At 55.8% G+C, this 23,101-nt stretch overlaps 6 protein-coding genes across 6 annotated transcripts; 4 read left to right on the top strand and 2 right to left on the bottom strand.

Moving 5' to 3' along the window:
- Positions 1-6,370: 6,370 nt before the first annotated feature.
- On the bottom strand, positions 6,371-6,828 carry BXZ73DRAFT_17427 (uncharacterized protein; the record flags this gene model as incomplete). Its single annotated transcript, XM_048017548.1, has 2 exons — positions 6,371-6,643; positions 6,697-6,828. Coding segments are annotated over 2 exons (405 nt in total), but the record flags the coding sequence as incomplete, so codon positions are not given.
- A 1,132-nt stretch (positions 6,829-7,960) lies between these two features.
- BXZ73DRAFT_56703 (uncharacterized protein) lies at positions 7,961-8,398 on the bottom strand (the record flags this gene model as incomplete). The annotated part of the gene is made up of 1 exon (XM_048021498.1): positions 7,961-8,398. The coding sequence occupies one exon, from the start codon at positions 8,396-8,398 to the stop codon at positions 7,961-7,963; it is 438 nt and encodes a 145-aa protein (XP_047871621.1).
- A 5,050-nt stretch (positions 8,399-13,448) lies between these two features.
- On the top strand, positions 13,449-17,171 carry BXZ73DRAFT_82557 (uncharacterized protein; the record flags this gene model as incomplete). The annotated part of the gene is made up of 8 exons (XM_048023731.1): positions 13,449-13,582; positions 13,694-13,952; positions 14,004-14,146; positions 14,580-15,481; positions 15,611-15,641; positions 16,091-16,164; positions 16,217-16,882; positions 16,930-17,171. The coding sequence occupies 8 exons, from the start codon at positions 13,449-13,451 to the stop codon at positions 17,169-17,171; spliced, it is 2,451 nt and encodes an 816-aa protein (XP_047871620.1).
- Positions 17,172-18,564: 1,393 nt separating this feature from the next.
- BXZ73DRAFT_56700 (uncharacterized protein) lies at positions 18,565-19,465 on the top strand (the record flags this gene model as incomplete). The annotated part of the gene is made up of 3 exons (XM_048021497.1): positions 18,565-18,780; positions 18,834-19,211; positions 19,268-19,465. Coding segments are annotated over 3 exons (792 nt in total), but the record flags the coding sequence as incomplete, so codon positions are not given.
- A 631-nt stretch (positions 19,466-20,096) lies between these two features.
- BXZ73DRAFT_21051 (uncharacterized protein) lies at positions 20,097-20,321 on the top strand (the record flags this gene model as incomplete). Its single annotated transcript, XM_048017617.1, has 1 exon — positions 20,097-20,321. A coding segment is annotated over one exon (225 nt), but the record flags the coding sequence as incomplete, so codon positions are not given.
- A 140-nt stretch (positions 20,322-20,461) lies between these two features.
- BXZ73DRAFT_56696 (uncharacterized protein) lies at positions 20,462-22,196 on the top strand (the record flags this gene model as incomplete). The annotated part of the gene is made up of 4 exons (XM_048021496.1): positions 20,462-20,567; positions 20,621-20,753; positions 20,804-20,963; positions 21,210-22,196. The coding sequence occupies 4 exons, from the start codon at positions 20,462-20,464 to the stop codon at positions 22,194-22,196; spliced, it is 1,386 nt and encodes a 461-aa protein (XP_047871617.1).
- Positions 22,197-23,101: the final 905 nt, after the last annotated feature.

Below are 23,101 nucleotides of genomic sequence, written 5' to 3'. Positions count from 1 at the left end.
TAAGGTGCGCAGCGCGGCGAGGGCGACATGGGCGCAGGGTGATGACAAACAGGTGACACGGGCGCGGGCTCACAGGACGAGAACGAGGGCGTGGCAGATGACGCGGCAATGCGGGCGAGGTGGGCGACGCAGTGGGCGACACAGGAGCTAGGGGGCAGCAAGATATGTGATGCCGGCGGCGCGGACGAGGTTGGTGACATGGGTGACGTGGATGCGGGAGAAGACGAGGGCAAACGCGGGCGAAACGTGGGCAAGGACGAGGTGGGCGAGGTGGGCGAGGATGAGAACAGCGCGGGCGATGCGGGCAAGGACGAGGAGGATGAGGGCGACGCAGAGGGGCGGAAGATGAGGGCGAGGTGGGACGCAGGGAGCAGAGTGGAGGACTCACCGAAGGGGATCGGGCAGCGGGAGCTTACCGCGACCCCACAGATTCTGCAGGTGTGGTTTCCACTGGTGTATTACAATTCCCCACGTATCTGGCGCAACCGTTTTGCAGACCCTGCCCAAGTTATCATTGTGATACCAGCTGCCTGATCTAAACACAGGACTATAACAGAAACTATCCAGCGTTGCTTATGACCAAGGGAGAAATGACAACCACTATCCAAGAGTTGCCATCGCTAACGGGAAAAGTCACAGCAGTTACTAGAGGTCGTGACTGTGGGCATGAAGAAATACAATTACTGTTCTTCGCTGTGATAAAGGTCATGGTTATGACAGGGATCCTTGTTCGCTGGGATAACAGTCGCGGTTATCACACAGATCCTCATTCGCTGCGATAATGGTCGTGGGTATGACTGGGTGCCATTGTGGTTATCACACAGATCCTTGTTCGCTGCGATAACGATTGTGGTTATCACAGGGATCCTCATTTGCTGTGATAATGGTCGTGGGTATGACAGGGATCCTTGTTCGCTGTGATAATGATCATGGTTATGACAGGGATCCGCGTTCGCTGCGATAACAGTCGTGGTTACGACAGGGTGCCTCATTCACTGCAATAACAACTGTCATCGCAGCGATTGAGGCACCCTGTTGTAACAATGACAGTTATCACAGCAACCAAGATTCTGTGTGATAACCACAATCATTATCACAGCAAACAAGCGTCCCAGTCATACCCACAACCATTATCGCAGCGAACGCGGATCCCTGTCATAACCATGATCATTATCACAGCGAACGAGGATCCCTGTCATACCCACGACCATTATCACAGCAAAGGAGGATCCCTGTGATAACCACGATCATTATCACAGCGAACAAGGATCCCTGTGATAACCACGATCGTTATCACAGCGAACAAGGATCCCTGTGATAACCACAACCGTTATCACAGCGAACAAGGATCTGTGTGATAACCACGATGGCACCCAGTCATACCCATGACCATTATCGCAGCGAACGAGGTTCTGTGTGATAACCGCGACTGTTATCACAGCAAACAAGAATACCTGTCATAGCCATCGTGGTCAGTGGATGACATCATCACAGCGACTTTGGCCGCTGTTGTCTTTGTTGTGGCATTATTACAGGGATCCCCAGTTACTGTCATAACCAGCACTGCAGCGACACCAATGTCAATACTGCCAGTGTTCAGGTCGTTGCTATGGCGCGAATTGCTGACAGTCTCAATACACCGCCACATGTTACTTGTGCTCACCCCACGGCGCAAGCGCGTGTATCCATTGCATATTTGTGTCGTGACGTGTGCTGGCACAAGTAGGCATCATGGTGCGCGCATCGCGGTGCTCGCACGAGGGCACAGCTCCACATAGTGCTATCAATTAGCCTGCAATATACGTGCACACCCCCTCCGCAAAGCGACATCGAGCTACTTCGCCATTTTCGCCTTCTTCGCTGGGGGACTACGGAACTCTTCGTCGTCGTCTATGCCCCGCTTAGAGACGACGGCGCTCTCACCACCAGAGGTGATCGCCCCTCCTGATGCGAAAAATCCTGGGAACGGGGGTGGCATATAATTCATCATGAGCGCAGAGCCGACCGGGGGGCACATAGCCGTTGAGTCCGGTGTCGGAGTGGGCGGCATCGGGGACGGCAACAACGACACGGGCGTGGTCGTGGAAGATGAGACGGGTATGGTCGGGGAGAACGAGACGGGCGCGGACGAGAAGCCGACCGGGGGGCACGTAGCTGTCGAGTCCGGTGTCGGAATGGGCGGCATCAGGGACGGCAACGATGACACGGGCGTGGTCATGGAAGACGAGACGGGTATGGTCGGGGAGGTCGAGACGGGTGCGAACAAGACGAGCGTGGACGAGACGGGCGCAGACGAGACGGGCGCAGTCGAGATGGGAGTGGACGAGACGGGTGCGGTCGAGGGAGACGAGGCAGTCTGGTCTGGATCTGTGGTAGTGTCCGTGGTGGGTGTCGTGGAGGTGGGCAATGACGGGGAAATGTCCACCTGTGGTCACCACAGCTGTATTACAATGCCCCAGGTACATGGGAATAAGCTTTTGCTATTCCTGAGGGCGTTGTTATTGTAATAAACGTGGTGAGGTCTTTAACAATAACAACGCAAGGGGGTCTTGTAATAACTGGTGCTGAGGCTGTTAAAAGCAACGTGGGGTTGTTAAAACTGGCGTAGGGTTGTTAAAACTGACGTGGGGCTGTCAGAAAGGGTGCAGGGTTGTTAAAATCGACGTGGGGCTGTTAAAACCGACGTAGGGCTGTCAAAAAGGGTGCTGGGTTGTTAAAATCGACGTGGGGCTGTAAAAAAAGGATGCAGGGCTGTTAAAATCGACGTGGGGTTGTTAAAACTGACATGGGGTTGTTAAAATCGACGTGGGGCTGTTAAAACTGACGTGGGGCTGTCAAAAAAGATGCTGGGTTGTTAAAACTGATGTGGGGCTGTAAAAAAGGGTGCAGGGCTGTTAAAAACTGACGTAGGGTTGTTAAAACCGACGTGGGGCTGTTAAAATCGACGTGGGGCTGTCAAAAAAGATGCTGGGTTGTTAAAAGTGACGTGGAGATATTACAGAATGTGCCAGCCTGTAATAACTGACGTAGAAGTATTACAGACCATGCTAGGCTGTAATAACTAACACCAGGGTCCCACTGGGACCTACCTAGCTATAAATAGCCTGGTTCAGGTACTGCTACAGATGGGCATTCTGGCAGGTATAGTGGGCTGGAATTGGGGATAAACGGTTAGCTAGAGATGAGAATGGCTAAAAGGATACGTTTGGGCTGGTATAAGCAGCTGGAATGGGGAGCAGTAGCTAGTATTTACCAGTAAATGGGCAGCCTGGGGTGCAGCACAGGGTGGGGAAATCGTCAGGCACTAGTTACTTATCAAAAGAGGCATCTAATAGCTTTCTAACAAATCCAAGATCATGTTGATTGGAGCAGTATTGGTGGAGATACAGATGTACCCCCGTTTTGGCCGATAGGAGCATCTGCTAGAATCAGAACTGGTGGATGTAATCCCCTGGTTCTTGTTGTATACCGTGTGGATTGCCTTCCAATGAGTGGGGTCGAAATCCGATCGGAGAAAAACCCCTTCATTACGGAATAGATTGCTGATTACGCTTCAGCCACAGCGCTTTTGATCTCTCAATAGCCACTTCCCATATGCTCCGATAAGTGTTCTTTTTTTTGCAGTCTTTTCCTCTACTCTACGGAAAAGTGTTCTAGGTGTCATTTTAACAAGAACAGCCCTCTGTACCTTCCTGTGCAGCTGTGCACACTTGCAGACCTTTGCCTCACCCATCCATAACCGCTCCATTTATCAATCTGGTTCTTGTTGTATTGTTTGACCATTGTGGTATACTTTATGTTCCTAGTATAAAAACATTATCGGTCTTTGTTTAGGCTATATCCATCCTTATCTCTCCTCCATGCATTGCCCCCATCAGCACATGAATCCATCTCCGATCAATGTACACTACGTAGATCTGATAAGAGCTTGAACACACCTATCCAACGCAGGTACAATCACGAAGATCGGTGAAGAACTCAGGAAGTAACAGTGTCTACAGCTGAAACAGGGCTCATTTTGCTCTACAGCCATGCCCCTCACTCTACACAAATGTGAAATAGGGCACACACACACATATACCCATGGCAATAACACATGGAACATGTTTCAGGATGATATTGAATATGACTTAGCACCTCTGCCACATGTGGGGGCAAGTGTACCATTCCTTGCAGGGTTGAGTGGGTGTTATGTGAAGAGGTTTCATCCCACACTTTGTAGCCCAGTGGTGCATTCTGGGCTCCAATGGAACATCTTCACCAATTCTGGGCCGATTCACATGGTTCTTTCTGCATCTTGTAGCTGTGTTCGAGGCGAGTTCTGATCGACTTCACAAGAGACTATCAGAGTATCACATATAATTGGATCAGGGGAGCAAGTGGGGGGACAGATAGGGGCATTACACTATCAAACATGTTCTGATAAGTATGATCCTTACATATCTTAGGGCCCTTGAGCAGTGCCAATTCGACACAGAAGACACCATGGTGATATAATGGGTAGTTATGGAGGGGTGAGGCAAAGGTCTGCAAGTGTGCACAGCTGCACAGGAAGGTACAGAGGGCTGTTCTTGTTAAAATGACACCTAGAACACTTTTCCGTAGAGTAGAGGAAAAGACTGCAAAAAAAAGAACACTTATCGGAGCATATGGGAAGTGGCTATTGAGAGATCAAAAGCGCTGTGGCTGAAGCGTAATCAGCAATCTATTCCGTAATGAAGGGGGTTTTCTCCGATCGGATTTCGACCCCACTCATTGGAAGGCAATCCACACGGTATACAACAAGAACCAGGGGATTCCATCCACCAGTTCTGATTCTAGCAGATGCTCCTATCGGCCAAAACGGGGGTACATCTGTATCTCCACCAATACTGCTCCAATCAACATGATCTTGGATTTGTTAGAAAGCTATTAGATGCCTCTTTTGATAAATAACTAGTGCCTGACGATTTCCCCACCCTGTGCTGCACCCCAGGCTGCCCATTTACTGGTAAATACTAGCTACTGCTCCCCATTCCAGCTGCTTATACCAGCCCAAACGTATCCTTTTAGCCATACTCATCTCTAGCTAACCATTTATCCCCAATTCCAGCCCACTATACCTGCCAGAATGCCCATCTGTAGCAGTACCTGAACCAGGCTATTTATAGCTAGGTAGGTCCCAGTGGGACCCTGGTGTTAGTTATTACAGCCTAGCATGGTCTGTAATACTTCTACGTCAGTTATTACAGGCTGGCACATTCTGTAATATCTCCACGTCACTTTTAACAACCCAGCATCTTTTTTGACAGCCCCACGTCGATTTTAACAACCCCACGTCAGTTTTAACAACCCCACGTCGATTTTAACAGCCCTGCATCCTTTTTTTACAGCCCCACGTCGATTTTAACAGCCCCACGTCGATTTTAACAACCCTGCACCCTTTTTTACAGCCCCACGTCGATTTTAACAGCCCTGCATCTTTTTTGACAGCCCCACGTCAGTTTTAACAGCCCCACGTCGATTTTAACAACCCCACGTCAGTTTTAACAACCCTACGTCAGTTTTAACAGCCCTGCACCCTTTTTTACAGCCCTGCACCCTTTTTTACAGCCCCACGTCCGTTTTAACAGCCCTGCACCCTTTTTTACAGCCCCACGTCGGTTTTAACAACCCAGCACCCTTTTTGACAGCCCTACATCGGTTTTAACAGCCCCATGTCGATTTTAACAACCCTGCACCCTTTCTGACAGCCCCACGTCAGTTTTAACAACCCTACGCCAGTTTTAACAACCCCACGTTGCTTTTAACAGCCTCAGCACCAGTTATTACAAGACCCCCTTGCGTTGTTATTGTTAAAGACCTCACCACGTTTATTACAATAACAACGCCCTCAGGAATAGCAAAAGCTTATTCCCATGTACCTGGGGCATTGTAATACAGCCGTGGTGACCACAGGTGAAATGTCGGTGGACGTTGATAGGGGCTCCAGCGACGGGGTTGGTGGGGAACCTGTCGGCCCCAGCGGCGACGTGTCCACCTGTGTGGCTGAGAGCGCACCCGCAGAGGAGTCGGGAGACTCGAACCGCGCGGACGGCATTGTGGGGGCAGAAGTCTTCGTGGCGAGTGACGTAGATGGCACGGGGGACGAACGTGACTCCCCCCTGAATGTTGTGAGGGTGAGAAGCGAGTTTGCAGGATCGAGGTCCATTGACGCGGTGGGGGATGCAGAGGGTAAGGGGTCCGCAGGCGGTGTCAGAGTCGATGACTCGTTGGGTGTGTGCGAAGGATCAGGAGTGGAGGGTGTCGCGTTCGGGGTGAGGTTCTTCAGGACCCACTCGAAGTCTTCAGCGATCTCCTGCAGGGCGCTTCGCTCTTCGTTGCATTGGATCCACCACGCGAGACACATGAGGACAACGAAGAGGCCGTTGGGCCCACCCAACGCAAGGTCACTCCATGAGCCGTCAGGAGGAACTTCCCGAGGCAGAGGCTGGCCGACGTCTTCGACTTGGCGCCAGGCTGGCTGGAGACGTCGCCACCAGCGTTCGAAGGTAGCCGAGAATAGAGATGGGTTTTTGACGGTCGGCAGCTTGTTGGCGATGTACTGACGGCCGCGACTGAGCCAATATTTGACCACTTCCGGGCGACCTTTGGCTGGAAGGGACTTTCTCTGGGACTTCGACGCAAAATAAACGACAGATCGGCCGCTGAGATGACTTTACACACCTGTACACCGTTCCCAGTCGCCATATGCTCCTCAAATGCCAGCCACTGCCCGACTAGATCGTGCCACCATGTCTCCTCGTTGACGCTCTTGAGGTAAGCGAGACCTTCAACCATCCAATTCGGCATCTTCCAGGGTCCAGTAGCAATGGTAGAGGAGGAGACGGGGTCGATGGCGTTGTCGGCGGCGGCTTTAGCCTCCTCCAACGAAAGTCCGTTGACGATGCCGTTGAGAATCGCGTGATTTCGAGCAATGTTGAGAGCACGTCGGACGTCGTAGCCCAAGCTGGGCGATGGGGAAGCCGCGTCATTCTCGGAGCGAGTGGGAGAGAATTCAAGCACAGAGTTAGAAGGGAGGTTGTATGCCGCAGTTGTGGGGCTGCTGGGGGACGGGGTCGAGGTCGATGACGAGAGACGCGCAGCCTGCGCATCGGCGGAAGACCCGGAGGCGCCCGAACCTTGCTCCGCATCGCCGCCAGTGGTCCCGCCAGACTCGGGGTTAAGTGGGGTGCCGTCGTTGTAGAGCTCAAGGAGAGTTTTAGGAAGAAGCGGATCTGAGCATCAATGTGAGTAAAATAACACTTGGGACATAAGATGAGACTGACCAAACGACTTCGCTATGAACTTCTGGAATGACGAATGAACCACCTCCCATTCATCACACGACTCAGCCCACATGTTGTTGTTCTCAGTGGTCTTGCCATGCATGATGCTATTCCAACAGGTGAGTCTCACACAGATACATGCTTTTACGACAGAATTGAACCCACCTAAGTGTCATCAGATCACCGGTCCGAGGGCATGGTCCGCCGAGGAGCATTGCGCCCTTGAAGCCGGTCAGAGCCTCGATAGACTTCAAGACCTCTAAGCCGGTGCGCGACAGCCTGTCAATGGCCCTAGGGAAATTCTAAGTCAGCTGCTCGTGTCAGGAATCCAACTCGACCTAGGTGCGTACTGTTGCAGAATTCTGACTCTCTCGGCCGCCTTCTCGCTACCTTCACTGAGAATATATTCCAGCGTCATCGGGATCGGGAGCCGCTCGTGGTAGTGCCGCTCGCGGTACTCAGCCACGGCTTCCTGCACGTCGTCCTCCTCCTGCGCAAGAAGACGCTTACATTCAAAGTTTTTGAACGCCCACTCGTCGAGAGGTTTCGCGTCGTCGTCGTCGTCGTCGTCCATGCCAAGCAAGGGGAAACTTGGGTGCACACCGTTCTTGTAAGCAAGATAGTTGTTCGCAACGATGTCTTTGAGGCGATCTTTATAAAGGTGCATGTACACTTGATGCGGCATGAGACGCTGTGGCTTCTTGCGTTGGAGGTCGAGGAGGGGCAAGGGCTTGGATATTTTGCCGCCGGAGTTGCCATCTGATGAGTTCGGTCGCACGCGGTTCCGATACCACCACTCGATGCGCTGCCGGAGGTATGTCAACAACGTTGCCGCATGGAAAGTCTGTGATAAGAGGACTTACCTTGCACATAGCCTTTCGCTGTTTCTCGGCAGCGACCTCAACGCTGCCATCGGCGGCGCGGATCTCGGCGGTGGTCAGTGGTTGGAGAGGCCATTTCTCGGTGAAGAGCTCCATCGTGGTGTTAAAGAAAGCACGAGTGGTACCGTCGATCTTCGCGTCCGCGAAGCGACTCTGGCGGGCACGAAACCACTCCTCTTGCGAGACTGTCGCCCATTTCTTTCTCGTCATCCGAGGTTACGGGCAGAGAATGTCGGCAGGGAGTAAGGCTGTTTGAGGCTCCACCCGCGGATGATCCGGAGTCTTATCCGTGGATCATAGCCGCTCAGCAAGCTTGATCCAGAGCCGCATGGCTCAGATCCTCCGGAAGACCCGGAGTCGTGGGAGCCGGACCCGTGGTCCACGACTCTACCCACGGTTTGAGCCGCGAGCCGGGGAGATCCATGGATATCCATGAATACGGATCAGTCAGAAGAGCTGTGAGCCAGGGTGATCCATGGATGTCCACAAATACGGATCATTCGGCACATGAGCAAACAGAGAGATCACACGTAGAATGAGGCTCGAGAGCGCATAGTGCGTAGCACACATTGCGCGAATGACGGTCGACCAGAGCACGGCGCACGCGAACAACCAGAGCGCATGCCGCACGCGAACGACCAGAGCGCACGCCGCACGCGAACGACCAGAGCACACGCCGCACATTGCGCTAATGATGAGAGCGCACACCGCATCGCGCGCGAAGGCATGGCAGGCCGCAGACGACCGGAGCGCACGTCGCGCGTCGTGGCTCGCCTAATGACGAGAGCGCACACCGCATCGTGCGCGAAGGCATGGCAGAGCCCGAACGTCAGGGTGGAGCACACCGCATGACCACACAATGCGGGGGCCTGTCTAAGCGAGTGAGGGATAAGAACTGAAGCCTAGAGTTGTGAAGGGACAATATGGAATCGACGTTGACATAAAACCACATTGGTGGCAAGGGAGACTGAATAAACAAATACATGGCTAATCAATGGTGATTACAGCGGTGGAGGCAGGTGCGGCAGCAGCAGTAGAGGCGGACGCTGCAGCATTGGCTGCAACACGACGAGAACGCGCGGCCTTCTTGTCCTTGAGGAACTCGACCATCTGGTCCTCCGGGATGAGGCCAGGGACGCGCGCCCAAGAACCGAGGACAGTGTTCGCGCGGACACTATCATTGCCGAGGGAACGACGAAGGCGAGAGACAGTGAGGCGTCCACGAGAGAACGCCCTCTCCGCATCAGTCGAGGTGGCTGATGGTGTGGTCGTAAGTAGGTTAGATTAAGAACAGTCATGAATGGTGACGTACCAGGGATGGAGAGATAATCTAGGGCCATGCGCGCGAGGCCAGCGTCCTCCGACTTGCTCTTAAGAGCAGCGCTCCAGTATGCGAGGGGGTCCTTGACGGTCATGTTGGGAGGGGCGTTGAGGTACTCCTCAACCGCGTCAAACGAGCTGCTCGGGGTGCGCGAGGTGACATTGGCGAACAGCTGTAGCAGATTGTCAGTCCGAGTGTGAGCAATATGTGAAAATACACTCACCGCGGCGCTCACACTGCGCTGCTTCTTCTTCCGCGCATCTGTAGTCACGCTCGTAGACGACGAAGAGGCGGCAGCGGAGGGCCCCGCGTTGTCAGCGGCGGCAGACATAGTATCAATCTTGTAGTAGTTGACGAAGGCCTCCTTGACGAGGTCGCGCGCGACCTGGATCCAGTCCACAGGCCAACCGGCCTTGCGGAAGTACGTTAACTTGACGGCTGGATGAAGGACTGTGAATGGTGGAGCAAGGTTAGCTCAAAAGATATCAACATTGAGAATATAAAGTCGGGCCTACTCATCGCGATGCGGTAGACGGGCGTATCGTCGGTCCTGCTGTAGTACTTGTTGAGCATTGCACGGGCTGTGTGTGCCCCCTTGCGGACGGCGGGGTGAAGATTTTCCTGGTCGACGAAGTCGTCCATGTGCTTCGTCAGAACGTCCATGAAAGGAATTACTTCGTGCAGGAGCGCGCGGGTGCTGTACGAGATTTGGTTGGTGGCGTACAAAAAGGGCTGTATGAATACAATTCTCAGCTGTGGTAGGGCACGCCAACGAGAGATGAGCGACTTACGTCCATAAGGTGGTACAACTGTTCAAGAATGGACCATTCTTCCTCGCTGAGGATAAAGCGGCGGAGTCGGACGCCCCCGGGACGGTTGAAGTCGTACTTGTCGCAGAGTGCGCCAAGTACATCCTTCATGTCGAGACCGCGCCCAATGACGCTGACAATACTGTTCCAGCGGGTACGAACAAGGCGGATGAGGACGTGCGCATTGAGGCCGGCTTTCTTGGCAAGCTCCTCGAGCTCAGCGCGAACGGGAGGACTATTCCAGACCTTCCCGGAGAGCTTGATGAGCTGAAAAGGACAGAGGGCAGAGCGTCAGGCGTGTAGGACGAGTAGATCAGCAGTTGGCAGACCTTTTCGAGGGCTAGAATTGCGGCCCTCTCCTCCTCCGGACTGCAGGGCTGGTCGTCATCAATGAAGTCGTCGTCCTCAACGACTTCGTCAATGAGAGCCTGGTCCGCTTCCTCGCGCGCGCCGTCCGCCTCCTCGTGCTCCTCGTTGTCGCTGGAGTCCGCATCCGAGGCATCCGAGAAATCATGTGCTCGTCGTGGAGGGATTTTGCCTCTTCATCGTCAGGGACGGTGCTGTTCTCACCCGCGCGAGAGCGCTTCTTCATGAACGGCTTGAGCGCGGCCTGCATGCGGAGATGTCAGAGTCAAGCCACACGTAGTAGGAATACGTGACTTGCCTTGCTCACGAGGTTGAGGATATGTCCGAAGCATCGGACGTGCCCCTCCCCGATCCGAGAGAGCGGTGCGCGAGTGCGGAGCTGACGCATGAGCGCCGTGTTGACCTCAGCATTGTCACAAGTGACAGCAATGACCTGTTTCCGAGAGTGAGCATGTACAGTACGACATGGAAGGGAAGGTGAGAGCTGACCTTGTCGAAGATGTTAAAATCCCGCAGGCAGGCCTCCAGTTTGTCGGCGAGATACGTCGCTGTGTGCGACTTGGTGAGCCTATAGAGGTATCAGTGATGCCGATACAGAATAAGAGCGCGTTAATACGTACTTCACAAAGTCGAGGATCACATGTTTGACCTCGCCGTCTTGCTGCCAGGACGCAGTGATGCCGAGATATGATATGATGTTGGGAGATGTCCAACCATCCATGCAGATATGGATGCCGCCAGGAAGACTCTAAACCATGTTTAGAATGCATGAAAGGGTTGTGAAAGAGATAAATACATACCTTGAAATGATCCACAACGCGCTGTTTCGCCTCTGCGTGGATATCGCGGACGTCCTGTGACACAGTAGTGCGAGTAGGGACCGCAGCCTTCCTGTACAGCATGCCGAGGATCATCTTGAACTCCGGATCCTCGACGATCGTGAAGGGGCGGTGGCGGCGAGCGCACCACATCGCAAGCAAGAAACGCAGACGATGAGGCGTGTACGTAACACCGGAGGCGAAATTTTCAAGGAGCTCGACTTCTGGCACGTCCGCGGGATCACAGGTCTTGACGTGCCGGCTGAGGTTCCCGGTGCTTTCCTGGTATTCAAGACGATCTACCGTCTTCGAGGGGTTCCTGAAAGCGTATGAATACGGACACAGATACAGTCGTACGAAGGAGAGACTTACTTCTTGCATGCAAAGCGATGAATAATGTTGCCGTTGGGCCCTTGAACAATCTTCGGGTATGCGAAGTGGGAGTACACCGAGGAGCGCCACTTCTTCGCGACAAGGGCTGTTCAAACGGGTGAAAAGGCGATCGCCATAGATCAATGAGTTAGAACTTACCAAGCGTAGCCTCTGGGGTAAGCCCAGCGTAGCGCTGCGCAAATCGGGCCTGCCGGCTGTTCGTAACGGCGATCCCGGCGTGCTCAGCAGCTGCACGAGTACGATCTTTGAGGGCCTTGACACCGTCCTCACTCCCGGTTTCATCCGAGTCGGACGTGCGAGTGGTGTCCTTGTCGTCGTCATCCGTGACCGACTTCGAGGAGGCAGAGATGGTTGACGACGTGCGGCGGACCTTCGCGCGTTGCTTATTCGAGGGCGTCGGAGTTGCACTGCAATGTAGATCAATGAGATCAGACTATGCGGCACGCAGAGCAATAGGAAACATACCTAGCGGCGTCATCGGTCTGCACATCACTGCCTTGAGTGACTGTCTCTGCGCGGCGACGTTTGGCGGCGGCAACCGCAGCGTTGACAGGGGTGGTCGCAGGGTTGGTCGACATGGTTCGATGAGGAGAGCACTGATAACGACGAGGATGAGAGAGCGTAAGAGAAATGGGATAGAGAGTGCTCACCATTTCTCGCTCTGCCTATAAATCTTCGCACAAGAGCAGCTGTGACCGATGTCGGCATCAATGGATATGTCTTTTGAAGGGAATCTGAGGCCGGGGGAGCGATGTGAGTATCCGTGCGCTGCCCCAAGCTCCCTTGTGCTTGCCTCGGGGAGATGGATGAGGACCACTCAGGTCACCCGGGAACCAATCGTGCGTGGGCGGAGACTTGACGGCACCTTCACGGAGGCTGTCGAGACCGTCGAGCCAGGAACTGTGAAAGAGCCGAGTTCACGAGGCGGGGGTGTCGTGTGGGCATGCAGAGTTCAACGTCCGCGAGGGGTGCGTGGATAGAGGATAATCAGGACGAGCAGGGGAGCAGGGGCAGCGCAACATGGTCGGCGGAGGGGATGATGATGTGCTGTCGGCTGCCACGGCGTCAAGGGCGTGCACGGACACCCAAAGCGGTAACCTGGCAGGCGAGAGCTTCGACTCTCAGGCTCACGCCTACCCGCAGCAGTCAGGGAGGCGTCAGCCACATGGTCTCCCTTAACTCCAACCATCAACACGCTCTCCAGGTGCGCTCTCTATCAGCTACTTGTGCGGTACTCTGCTGATGCTCGAACATCACTTGGGGCGGGATAACCATCTGAGGATCAACACGATGCTCAGATCGTTATCTCGCCCGGCGCTCTAGCACGCGCCTGCCTTAGCCGTCTCCATCACGGGCCATCCACGTCCTCCTGGTGCCTATGCCGCATACTCTCAGTCCTCACACTCCTGGGAAGCGATTCCGAAGAGCCGATAACAACTCCAGTGAGCACCCTCCCCTTTTTAATATCGTGCTACGTCTGACCGCCGCCGTCTCTCACTGAACACCCCCACGACAACCTTGAACCACTACCCCACACCCCTCGCTCCTACCCAATGGCTTCGCTCAGGAACACCATTGACAGTGTCGAACCCGCTGTCCACCTCCTTTCCGAGACGCTCACCGCGCACGAGAGCCGCCCCATGGGTGGGTGGTCCTGTACGTCAATGGTGTCACCGACACCCTCACGGTAAGTTCAATCCGCCTACCACAACTTGTCCAACGTTTTCATTATTCCCTTGCGTTTTATCCAGATCATCCTCCCATGCACCGCACTCGCCCTCGCCACGATTGACCCCAGTGTCTGCGAGGGCTGGTACAGCATGGTTACCGGGGAGGAACTCGCGAAATGCGGGTTGAGTGATGCCCAGAATGGGCTCATCTTACAACTCATACTCGCGTTCCGCGCGTTCAGTCAAGGCCATCGCGAAGTCGCGTTCGTCAACTTCCAAGACTTTATCAAGGTTTTTACATTGCACGTTCGGGCTCTCGCACCTCATGAGCCCGCCGACGAGGCTCTCCTCTCAATGAGCTACTATATGCTCGAGGTTATGCCAGACGTGAGTACTGTCTTATTATCTCTCATTCTGCACACATTGTACTCATTCCAGGCTCTAAAGGTGATCTTCCCTGATGAGCATGCCCTCATGGAAGCCCTTGGGCTCGTCGATATTCATCGATCCACTCAGTCAGAGCTCGCCGCCCCCGCGTCCACCGCCCCCACGTTCGCCGCCCCCGTGTCGACCACCCGCGTGTCCGCCCACTCCGTCGACCGCGCCCGCCCCCACCGTCGACCCCGCCCCCCGCCCCCCCCCCCCCCCCCCCCCCCCCCCCCCGCCCCCCCGTCTGCCCACTCCGTCGACCGCCCGCCCACTCCGTCGACCGCGCGCCCACTCCGTCGACCGCGCGTCTGCCCACTCCGTCGACCACACGTCCGATGCGTCGCCACTCCTCGACCACGCGTCCGCCCCCCGCGTCCGCTGCCCCCGCGTTCGCTGCCCCCGTGTTCGCTGCCCCCGCGTCCACCCACTCCGTTGACCGCACGTTCACCGCCCCCGCATCCGTCGACCACGCGTCCGCCGCCCCCGCGTCCGCCGCCCCCGCATCCGCCCACTCCGCGTCCGTTGCCCCCGCATCTGCCGACTACACGCCCGTCGGCACACGTCTGTGGACCCCGCCACCAACAGCGCAGCCGTCGACCACGTTCAACTCACCGATCCTATGCCCAGCATCCTCTTCTCATCCATCGGTGGTGTCCTCTCCTTCTCATGTCTGGATGACGAAGCCCTTGAGTGGATCTCCATCTCCTCCACACCCACATCACCTCGTTACTCCCCGAGGTCGCCTCACTATTCGCCCATCTCGCCACACTACTCCGAATTTGGCTCGGACGACAACGTCCAACCCCTCGTTGCCACTGCTTCCCCTTACCAGCAGTCTTACGCGCCACCCGACGACTCGGTCTCAGACGCATACCTCTGGTCATCCGCTGTGCCAGCCGCCTCGGATCCACCCTCGTCACCCCACGATCTCACGGCCCTCACAGCGCTGTACAACCTCCCCACTGAGACCGCTGCCTCCGCGCAAGGCTGCTCATATGGGGCAATCATGGTCTCCGCAATGCGGCGTCTCGTTCCTCCTGCACGATGGTCGGCAATGCTTGACGAGATTGCGGATCACCACCGCTCTCTCATCATTGCCGAACTTCTTGACAGCGCACCTCCGCCCTCCTTAAGCCCGACCACACATGCTCTTATAATAGAGCAGCTATTCGCGGGTGCGCCATCAAGCATGGGTGGCGTGAGCAGCCGCGCTGATATGGGTGCGGGTGGGGACTACACGGCGGGCGACCATGTGTGGGAGGGTACGGCGAGCGATGTTGGCAGGGGCCCAGGTGTGGGTACGGACACTGGCTCGCGCATGGACACTAGCTCGCGCATGGACTCTGGCTCGGGCTTGACTGGTGTGGGCGCGCACGCGCACGTCGCTCCGAGTGAGCAGGTGCGCGCGTGCACGGCCACTGGATCGGGTGCACACGCGCGCGCACCCAAGCGCAAGGCGAAGGAGACGAGGAAGGGGAAGGGTAAAGGTAAGCATGTGCGCCGTGTGGGCCAGAGTACGGGCGGTCACAAGGACGAGATTCACACTTGCACTGACGACGAGCTGCCTCCACTCGTTGCTCTGTCTGATGAATATGACTCCGACTGTTGATTCGTAGTGGTACATAGACATGTTGTAGTGATAGTAAAGTGGTAAATGTGCTTCAATTACGGCTATATCTGTGCCCGAATGTGCGGCTCTACCCGTGGATGACCCTCGAGTCGCGAGAAATTTGGCCGGCCCGATCCGGAGCCCCACTGAGCCGGACCCTCAGGGAGCCTGAGCCGTATGGGTCATGAGCTGTGACTCACGACTCCGGATCATTGCGGGTTTACCCGCGAAGTGAGCCGGAGCTGCAAGCAGCCTTAGCAGGGAGACGAGGATGGAGCAGCTATGAGGGCACAGGTGAGAGGAGGATTCGTTCACAGGGTCGCGGCGGGTCTCGGAGAATATATCGCAAGCTAACTCAATTGACAAGATCGTGCGAAACGCCGTGACGCGCAGCCAGCCAGCTATTTTACCCCACCGCGCAGACGATGCCGCTCATCCTCTCTTCCCTTTCGTCTTCACAGTCTCTCTTGCCTATCCCAACTCACAGAATGCACATCGTCCCCTCTCGGATGACAGCCGAGAGCGATGGGGACACTTCAACATTGTCCTCGGGTACCACTGGTGAGCATTCTTGTTGTACTGCAAGTTGGAATCTTGTAACAAGTGTTCCTAGGGACCTTTGGCCGCATCCCTCGCAACAATCGTCTTCAACAAGGTCGCGCACCGGCCACGGAAGATTCCCCTGTAGGGCTCGCAAATTTGCCCTTCAACGGTGACAATCGCGCGACGGCGAATGTCCATCCCCGCGTCACAACTCCCACACCTGTTCAAGTTACTGTCAACGTGCACGCTGGTGGAGTCGTAAACATTTACTCCGCGCCTGCAGAGAACCCGCAGATGCATGTTCCGTCCGCGATCCTGACGTCTACGGCTGCACCCATCATCCCTGCCCCTGATCCCGTTGCCCACATTGCGCCCGCTGCTCCCGCTGCTCCCGTCGCACCTACCACCCCCGTCACCCCCATCGTCACTCGGGTGCCTTCGCAGACCGGATATGGCATGCAGAACGTCGCCGCTAGACCCGCTTCTATGCCGGCGTCCCCCTGGCAGCCCATACGTCGCCTCCGCCGGTCGGGTCCCTCAATGAGCCGCGCTGCGTCCTCGCTCGGGATATCCGCCGCCGCGCTAGCCCCTCCGAACACCCCGCACCCCAGCTTGCCGCCGTCACCGGTCATGAGTAGAGCTGCGTCGGTCTCGCCCTTTATCGCTGCCCCCGCGCCGCTTCTGGCCCGCGCCGCCACGTTTCAAGCTCCGCAAGGCTGCACCTATCCAACGACCGGTATGCTTTTTATCTTGTTCGACGCCCATAGCTGATTTAACACGTAGGAATTAACAGCTCAAACGAGTACATCGCCGGCCCCGATGACCATCACAGCGGCAGGTGGCACGTCGTGACTGCAGGGACCTGCGTCGGTATCTGGAAGTCGTATCCGGAGATACTTCCCTATGTCACCGGAGTCTCGTATAACTGCCATAGGTCCTTCTTCTCGCGCGACCAAGCTGTGCACCACTATCTCACCCATCGGGTCTCTGGAAGGGTCGCTATTTTGCCACCGCGTCGGTACTAGTTTACTGTGTTTCGTGTTGTACCGCAGATGCTCGTAGACAGATAGTCCTCGCATACTTGGTGTCTTCAATGATAATTCGAGCTTTCAAAGTGGTCTAGTAAATTTTGCACGCAGAGTCGCTCAGGACGGTCCGAGTGGTTATCCGAGGGCCGTTAGTCCAGCGACTTGGGAGTTGTGGTGGCGCGTTCTCCTGCCGCGAACTAACGGGTTAGCTCCAAACAGCGAGTGCACATCCGAAAACGCGTACGAAATCTTGTTCCACCGAGTCAGTGCAGGGATTGAGGTCCTGCGTGGAGGCTGCAACATCGTCCTTGTCACAGAACTGGTACCCGAACACGAAGCCGATGGTCCCTTCGTACTAAAATGAGTGGTTATCCGACTAGACCAGCGACTTTAGAGTTGCGGTAGAGCGTTCTCCTGCCGCAAACTAACGGGTTAGCTCCAAACAGCGAGTGCACATCCGACAAGGCGAACGAAATCTTGTTCCGCCTCAGCGCAGGAAGCGAAGTCCTGCGTGGAGGCTGCGACGTCATCCTTGCCTCAAAAATGGTCCCCGAACGCGAAGCCGATGGCCTATTCGTACCCAAACAGCCTATTCTGTGGGGCGGCGATGGGGACATATATCGGGAAGCCGAGCAGCTCGACTTGAAGCCTTGCTCATCGGCCAATCAATCACACCTTACATCATGGTGCTCACAAACTTCGGCGGGGTCTGCCTGTTGGCTGTCCTATAGGTCAGAATGCCCATTTAAAATCATACTCGGCCGCAATAGTATGGTGCGGCACGTTGTGTCCTTGAAGCACACAGATCTACAGCCGTACACCGCTGCCTGATCCCGGGCCGGCTCTGCCCCGGACGACACTGCCAACACTGCGCGCAACGCACAACGCGCTCTCCTTCTGCCCCCATCCATTCCTCCGGAATTGTTTCCATTCCACATCTCACCATGCCCTCTGAGAAGAGGAAATCGGGCACCAGCTCACAGCCAGATACTAAGAAACCACGCCGAGCACCTGGAACTGTGCAGCAGCACCATCTCAGCGCGGCTCCAGGCTTATCGCGGACCCCACCACTCGCTCCTCCCTCTGTCGTTCATCACACCCGATCTTATCAAGTCTACACACTCCCCAACGGGAGACTAGGAGCTCGTCACCAGGAGGGAAGGGCGGCGGTTCCGTCCTCTAAGCCGCCGCTCGCCACAGAGCACGCTCAGTCAGTGAATGATTTGCCACACGACCCAGCCCCGCCCCTCTCTTCCCAGTGCGATCAGCTTCCGGAGAACATCCAGCAGTCTGGTAGCAAGAAGAAGCGGAAGCGTCCCGGACTGCGCGCGGCGGTATGTGTCTGCTCAGAAACTCGCTTCGCTCTTGAACACTCAGCTCTTTGTAGTCCAAGGTCCTGGAGTGGATTCCGCTTCGACAAGAATTTCTAGACGAAATTCTACGCTTCGAAGGCTCCGAGTACTTTAAAAACGGCTCAAGCGCCGTTTGTCAAGCATGCAATGTTCCTGGTGCCGATCTTCGATGCACACGATGCGGCACCCGCGCGCTGTACTGTGACGGTTGTGTGGTGAAGCGGCACAGGAACTTGGAATTGCATATTCTTGAGGTACGTCGATATTGTAATATAATCGAAGTGTCGATCTCATGTATGCATCAAAGAGATGGGTCCGAGGGAAGTTCGTCAAGACTGACCTCCGGAGCCTAGGTGCTGTGGTGCAACTCGGTCACGACAGCGCTCCTTGTCCTCGTCCATCCAGCCAGACCCGAAATATGGTCGTCGTCGACCTCGATAGGATTCACGAAGTACGAGTCCGATTCTGTGAATGTGTCAGTGACGACAACTCCCTCCCTGAGTGGGTACAGATTTTTCGTCACGGTTGGTTCCCAGCCACCACTTTGAGGCCCGCCACTTCCATCACGTTTCGCGCACTCGACTTCTTTCAAGAGTTAAACTTTCAGGCAAAAACGACCTTGAACGACTTCGAGCGGACCTTGTGGCGTGTGACCGACAACTCCGGAAGTTGTGCGCGTCCTCTGGTAAGTTTGTCTGTTCAAGTGCGATGTCTTGCTGACTAAAGCGCGTCGGATTGAAGATCCGGTACAAGCAGTTCTCTCACTGCATCCGGTTATGGCGTCATCTGGTTGCTCTCAAGCGTGCAGGACGCGCACACGATCCAGCTGGTGCTGCGGCGACCCAACCCGGTGACCTCGCGGTTGAGTGCCCAGCATGTCCACATCCGGGCATAAACCTTCCTCCAGGATGGGAGACCGCGGATGACGGCGTCAGGTGAGTGCATCGAAAACATGCCGGCACGTACTGACTCGGTCCGTATTTTTGCAGATGGCTGTACACACTCTTCCTGATGATGGACGGCAACTTCCGTGCAAAGCTGAAGGATCGTGGTCTCGATACCACTCAACTCTCTCGCGGATGGTCGTACTTTGTTGAATCGAACACCTTTACGACTTTCATTAACTCTGTGGGAGAGCAGACCGAGGTGGGTGGCTTGCGTAGCTGCTTCGTTACCTGTTAGTTGACATGTGTTACACAGAAAAGCAGCTGCTCGGCTGAGCATAAAGCGATTATCAATGCGAACAGTCGCCGCGAAGGGTACATCACGTCGGGCGTCGGCGCAGTTCTTTGCGCACGCCACGCCTTGTGCCGTTGAAGCGGTGTGGGTGACATATTCCTTGGAGAGAAGTCAGGGTTATCCGTCTCTCCGACACTCGGAAATGCTGACTAAGCATTGCAGATATGCCATCTTCGACTACTTATTGTCATCCACTATTTCCGGCTCCAAACCTCCGGCGCAGCTGCTGGTATCGTACGATCTCGCCTGCCAATGGCACAAGAACCTCTTTGACCGCATTACCGATCTTCCTGACAACCTGAGTAGCGCGTTTGACGACATTTCCATGCGGTTTGCCATTCCGAAGAAGCACTGGCATGTGCATGGTGCAAATCATGCTCAATGGTCGCTGAATTACTTGCAGTACGTCGGGCGTACGTATGGCGAAGGCGTTGAGTCCCACTGGGGCCATATGAACCCAGTTCACACGAGTACGTGCGAGATGGAACCCGGGGGTCGACACGAGGTCGTTGATGACCATGAGGGCGCATGGAATTGGCAAAAAATAGTCAGGCTAGGTGAGTCAGATGTCCAGTGGCAAGAACACACCGTGCTCACGGGTTTTCTGTCTTAGCGGCGTTCATCCTGAAGCACCTGCGCGAAGCCGACCGGTTGAGCGCTCGGCAGGCAGAAATCCACAAGCAGTTCACGGACCATATGCCCTCTCCTTCGAGGGCGGCCGTCTCCCAGTGGGAAGCGGATCTAGAGGCTTGGCAGGATGATCCTACATCCGCACCGGATCCCTACGAGGAACCTCGACCAAGTGAGTGGCCCCTTGTCAAGCTTAGACCGTTCTAATCCAATCGCATCTGTCAGCTGTAACACTCAAGGCTGTTCGCTTGCAGATAGCCGAAGAAGAGGCCATTGAGCGGCGCAATGGCAGCCTACCTCCGCACGAGGTATCACCTGGGGTATTCCTCCAAGTCGGCCTCGATTTGGAGGAGCAACAGTGAGTTTGTTGTCTACTATGTGTTACGTTGCACCTGACAATTCATGCAGACGAGCATTGCAAGCAATGAAAGCAAAGATGTCCACCGGAGAGAACTCTCGAGCCGCTGTTCAAGAGAAGCGGAACACGCTTCAGCATTGTATTCTCTTATGGCAAGCCATGCAAGGCATTCATATGCCGATCACCGCATTGCTCCGTAATCTGCCTGACGTGCCACGCATCACAGCGAGCGGATTGTCATCGACTTCTTCTGCTACGGCCGCCGTCCCTCACGCCACATCATCCGCCTTGGTCAACGGACCAACTGCGGCCACTCCCAGCTCCTTCCACAACACCAATTCGCCCTCTGCATCCTCCGTACGGCCCTCTCCCACAGATCTTTACATGCTCTCGCAATCGCCCTCGGTTTCAACCGTCAACATGCTCCATTCGCCCCCCACCACGTCTGCCCCACAGCTCCCCAACGGCCCCACGCTGCGATCCTCCCCCACCTTGCCTGCCGTCTCGACCACCTCACCTTCCCTTCCTTCCCTTCCCACTCTCGCTGAAGACATTCCACTTCTTCTCCCTTCTGCGATCCCATCCGAACTCCGACTCGCCCATCTTAGTCCCAGTCTCCTCGACAAAGCGTTGAAACTGCGACTCGCACAAGCCGATGACGCACTTGACGACATCCGCCGCTACCGGCGCATCATCACCGGTGTACGAGAGTTTACGCGTCTCAACATAAGCGGCACCGGGCAGCGCACAACGGGGAGGGCACGATCCGTCTATTCAGCATTCCAGGACAAGATCAACCACGCAGCAGAGCGATATCGCGCCGCGCGCCACGCACTGCTTTCCCTCGACCCTCAAGGGGAATGGCAAACTCGCTTCAAGGACCTTCAGCGAGAAGACATTCGAGGTCCAGGACGCCCGGACGACAACAATCAAACGGGTGACGGCCGCTACGAGATCTCGTGGATCTGGCTTGTCCCACGCGTATCCGGCGACATCGCCGACGGATGTCAGGACCTCGATCCCACCGAGCTCCTCAACAACATGAGACACGAGTGGGCAACCAGCAAGGCGCGGGCGGATAGGTGGAGGGAGGAGGTGGAGCTGCTGGAGGAAGAGATGGGCCGTATCCTCGAGTTCTTCGAGTGGAAGGCGCGATGGTGGCGTGACCAGACAGGGCGACGGGTCCCCAAGTGCCACACTCTTGCGTCGGGGCTGGCTGCATACGCGGAGAAGCAGGCGAGCGTTTTCGAGGGTCTCGCCGTGCGCTGCGCAACACTCTGGTTGCCGCATCTGCGAGCTCGTCCTGGTTACTCTCTTCCCACATGGTCCACGCGTTACGCTGAGTATGCTACCTCCGAAGTCATCGAGGACACTACTGCGTTACTGGTGATGGGTGAGGAGACCACGTCCGAATCGTCGGGAGACGAGTCTGACAGTACTTAGTGTCTTACTACAGGGTCCGGCTAGTACATATAATGTTCGGTACAAATCATCCCACCGTGGTACTTATGGAAGCTTGTGATTCACCACACTAGCTACTGTGTGTATGAATCTGCACACATGCTCCGAACCAGATATGTACCCACGCACGCGTCGCAACACAAATGGGCCACAGCTGTGCACGCGAACGCGAGCACCATGGGGCGAGTGTAAGAATTGCATGGCTACTTATTTTGCAAAACTGAGACTGTCGGAACTTCGCGCCGTGGCAGTGTCCTTGACGTTGGCAGCCTTGACGTCGGCGTTGTTGCAGTGCTCGTTATAACAGCGAATGGGGATCCCTGTGATAACCACAATCGTTATCACAAGGAACGTCATTCGCTGTTATAACGATCGTGGCTATGACACCAAACCTCGTTCGCTGTGATATGTGGGCGCTATCAAGGCCGCGACATCCCCCACCCGCCCCCTCATCACGCTTTTTGCAGGCACTAGTGTATTGCCGAAAAAAAAAATAGATTTGTTGTATACTACTACAGAAGGAGGTGGGCGGCGCGAAGGCGAGCGATGCGCGCGGAGAGCAGCGCAGAAGCGGGTGATGCGTGCAGAGGTGGGCGACAGGCGGGCGGACGAGGTGGAGGTGGGCGGCACGAGCGGAGGCGGGCGAGGCGGGCGGAGGTGGGCGACGCAAAGGTGGGCGACGTGGACGCGGGCGATACGGAGGCGGGCGACGCGGACGCAGACGCGGACGCGAGTGATGCGGAGGGCTTGTGGGAGAAGGATGAAGGCCCGGACGAGGCAGAGGAGGCCGGCGAAGCGGAGGACCACGACGCTGGTGGAGGTGGGCGGCACGGAGATGGGCTCCACACGAAAAGGCCGCGGCATGGAGGCAGAGGAGGGTAACGCGG

This window comes from Epithele typhae, assembly GCF_022376455.1.
Source record: "Epithele typhae strain CBS 203.58 chromosome Unknown BXZ73scaffold_122, whole genome shotgun sequence".
Taxonomy (NCBI): Eukaryota; Fungi; Basidiomycota; class Agaricomycetes; order Polyporales; family Epitheliaceae; genus Epithele; species Epithele typhae.
The sequence above is the reverse complement of the archived record's forward strand: the minus strand, read 5'-3'. Positions and strand labels throughout refer to the sequence as shown.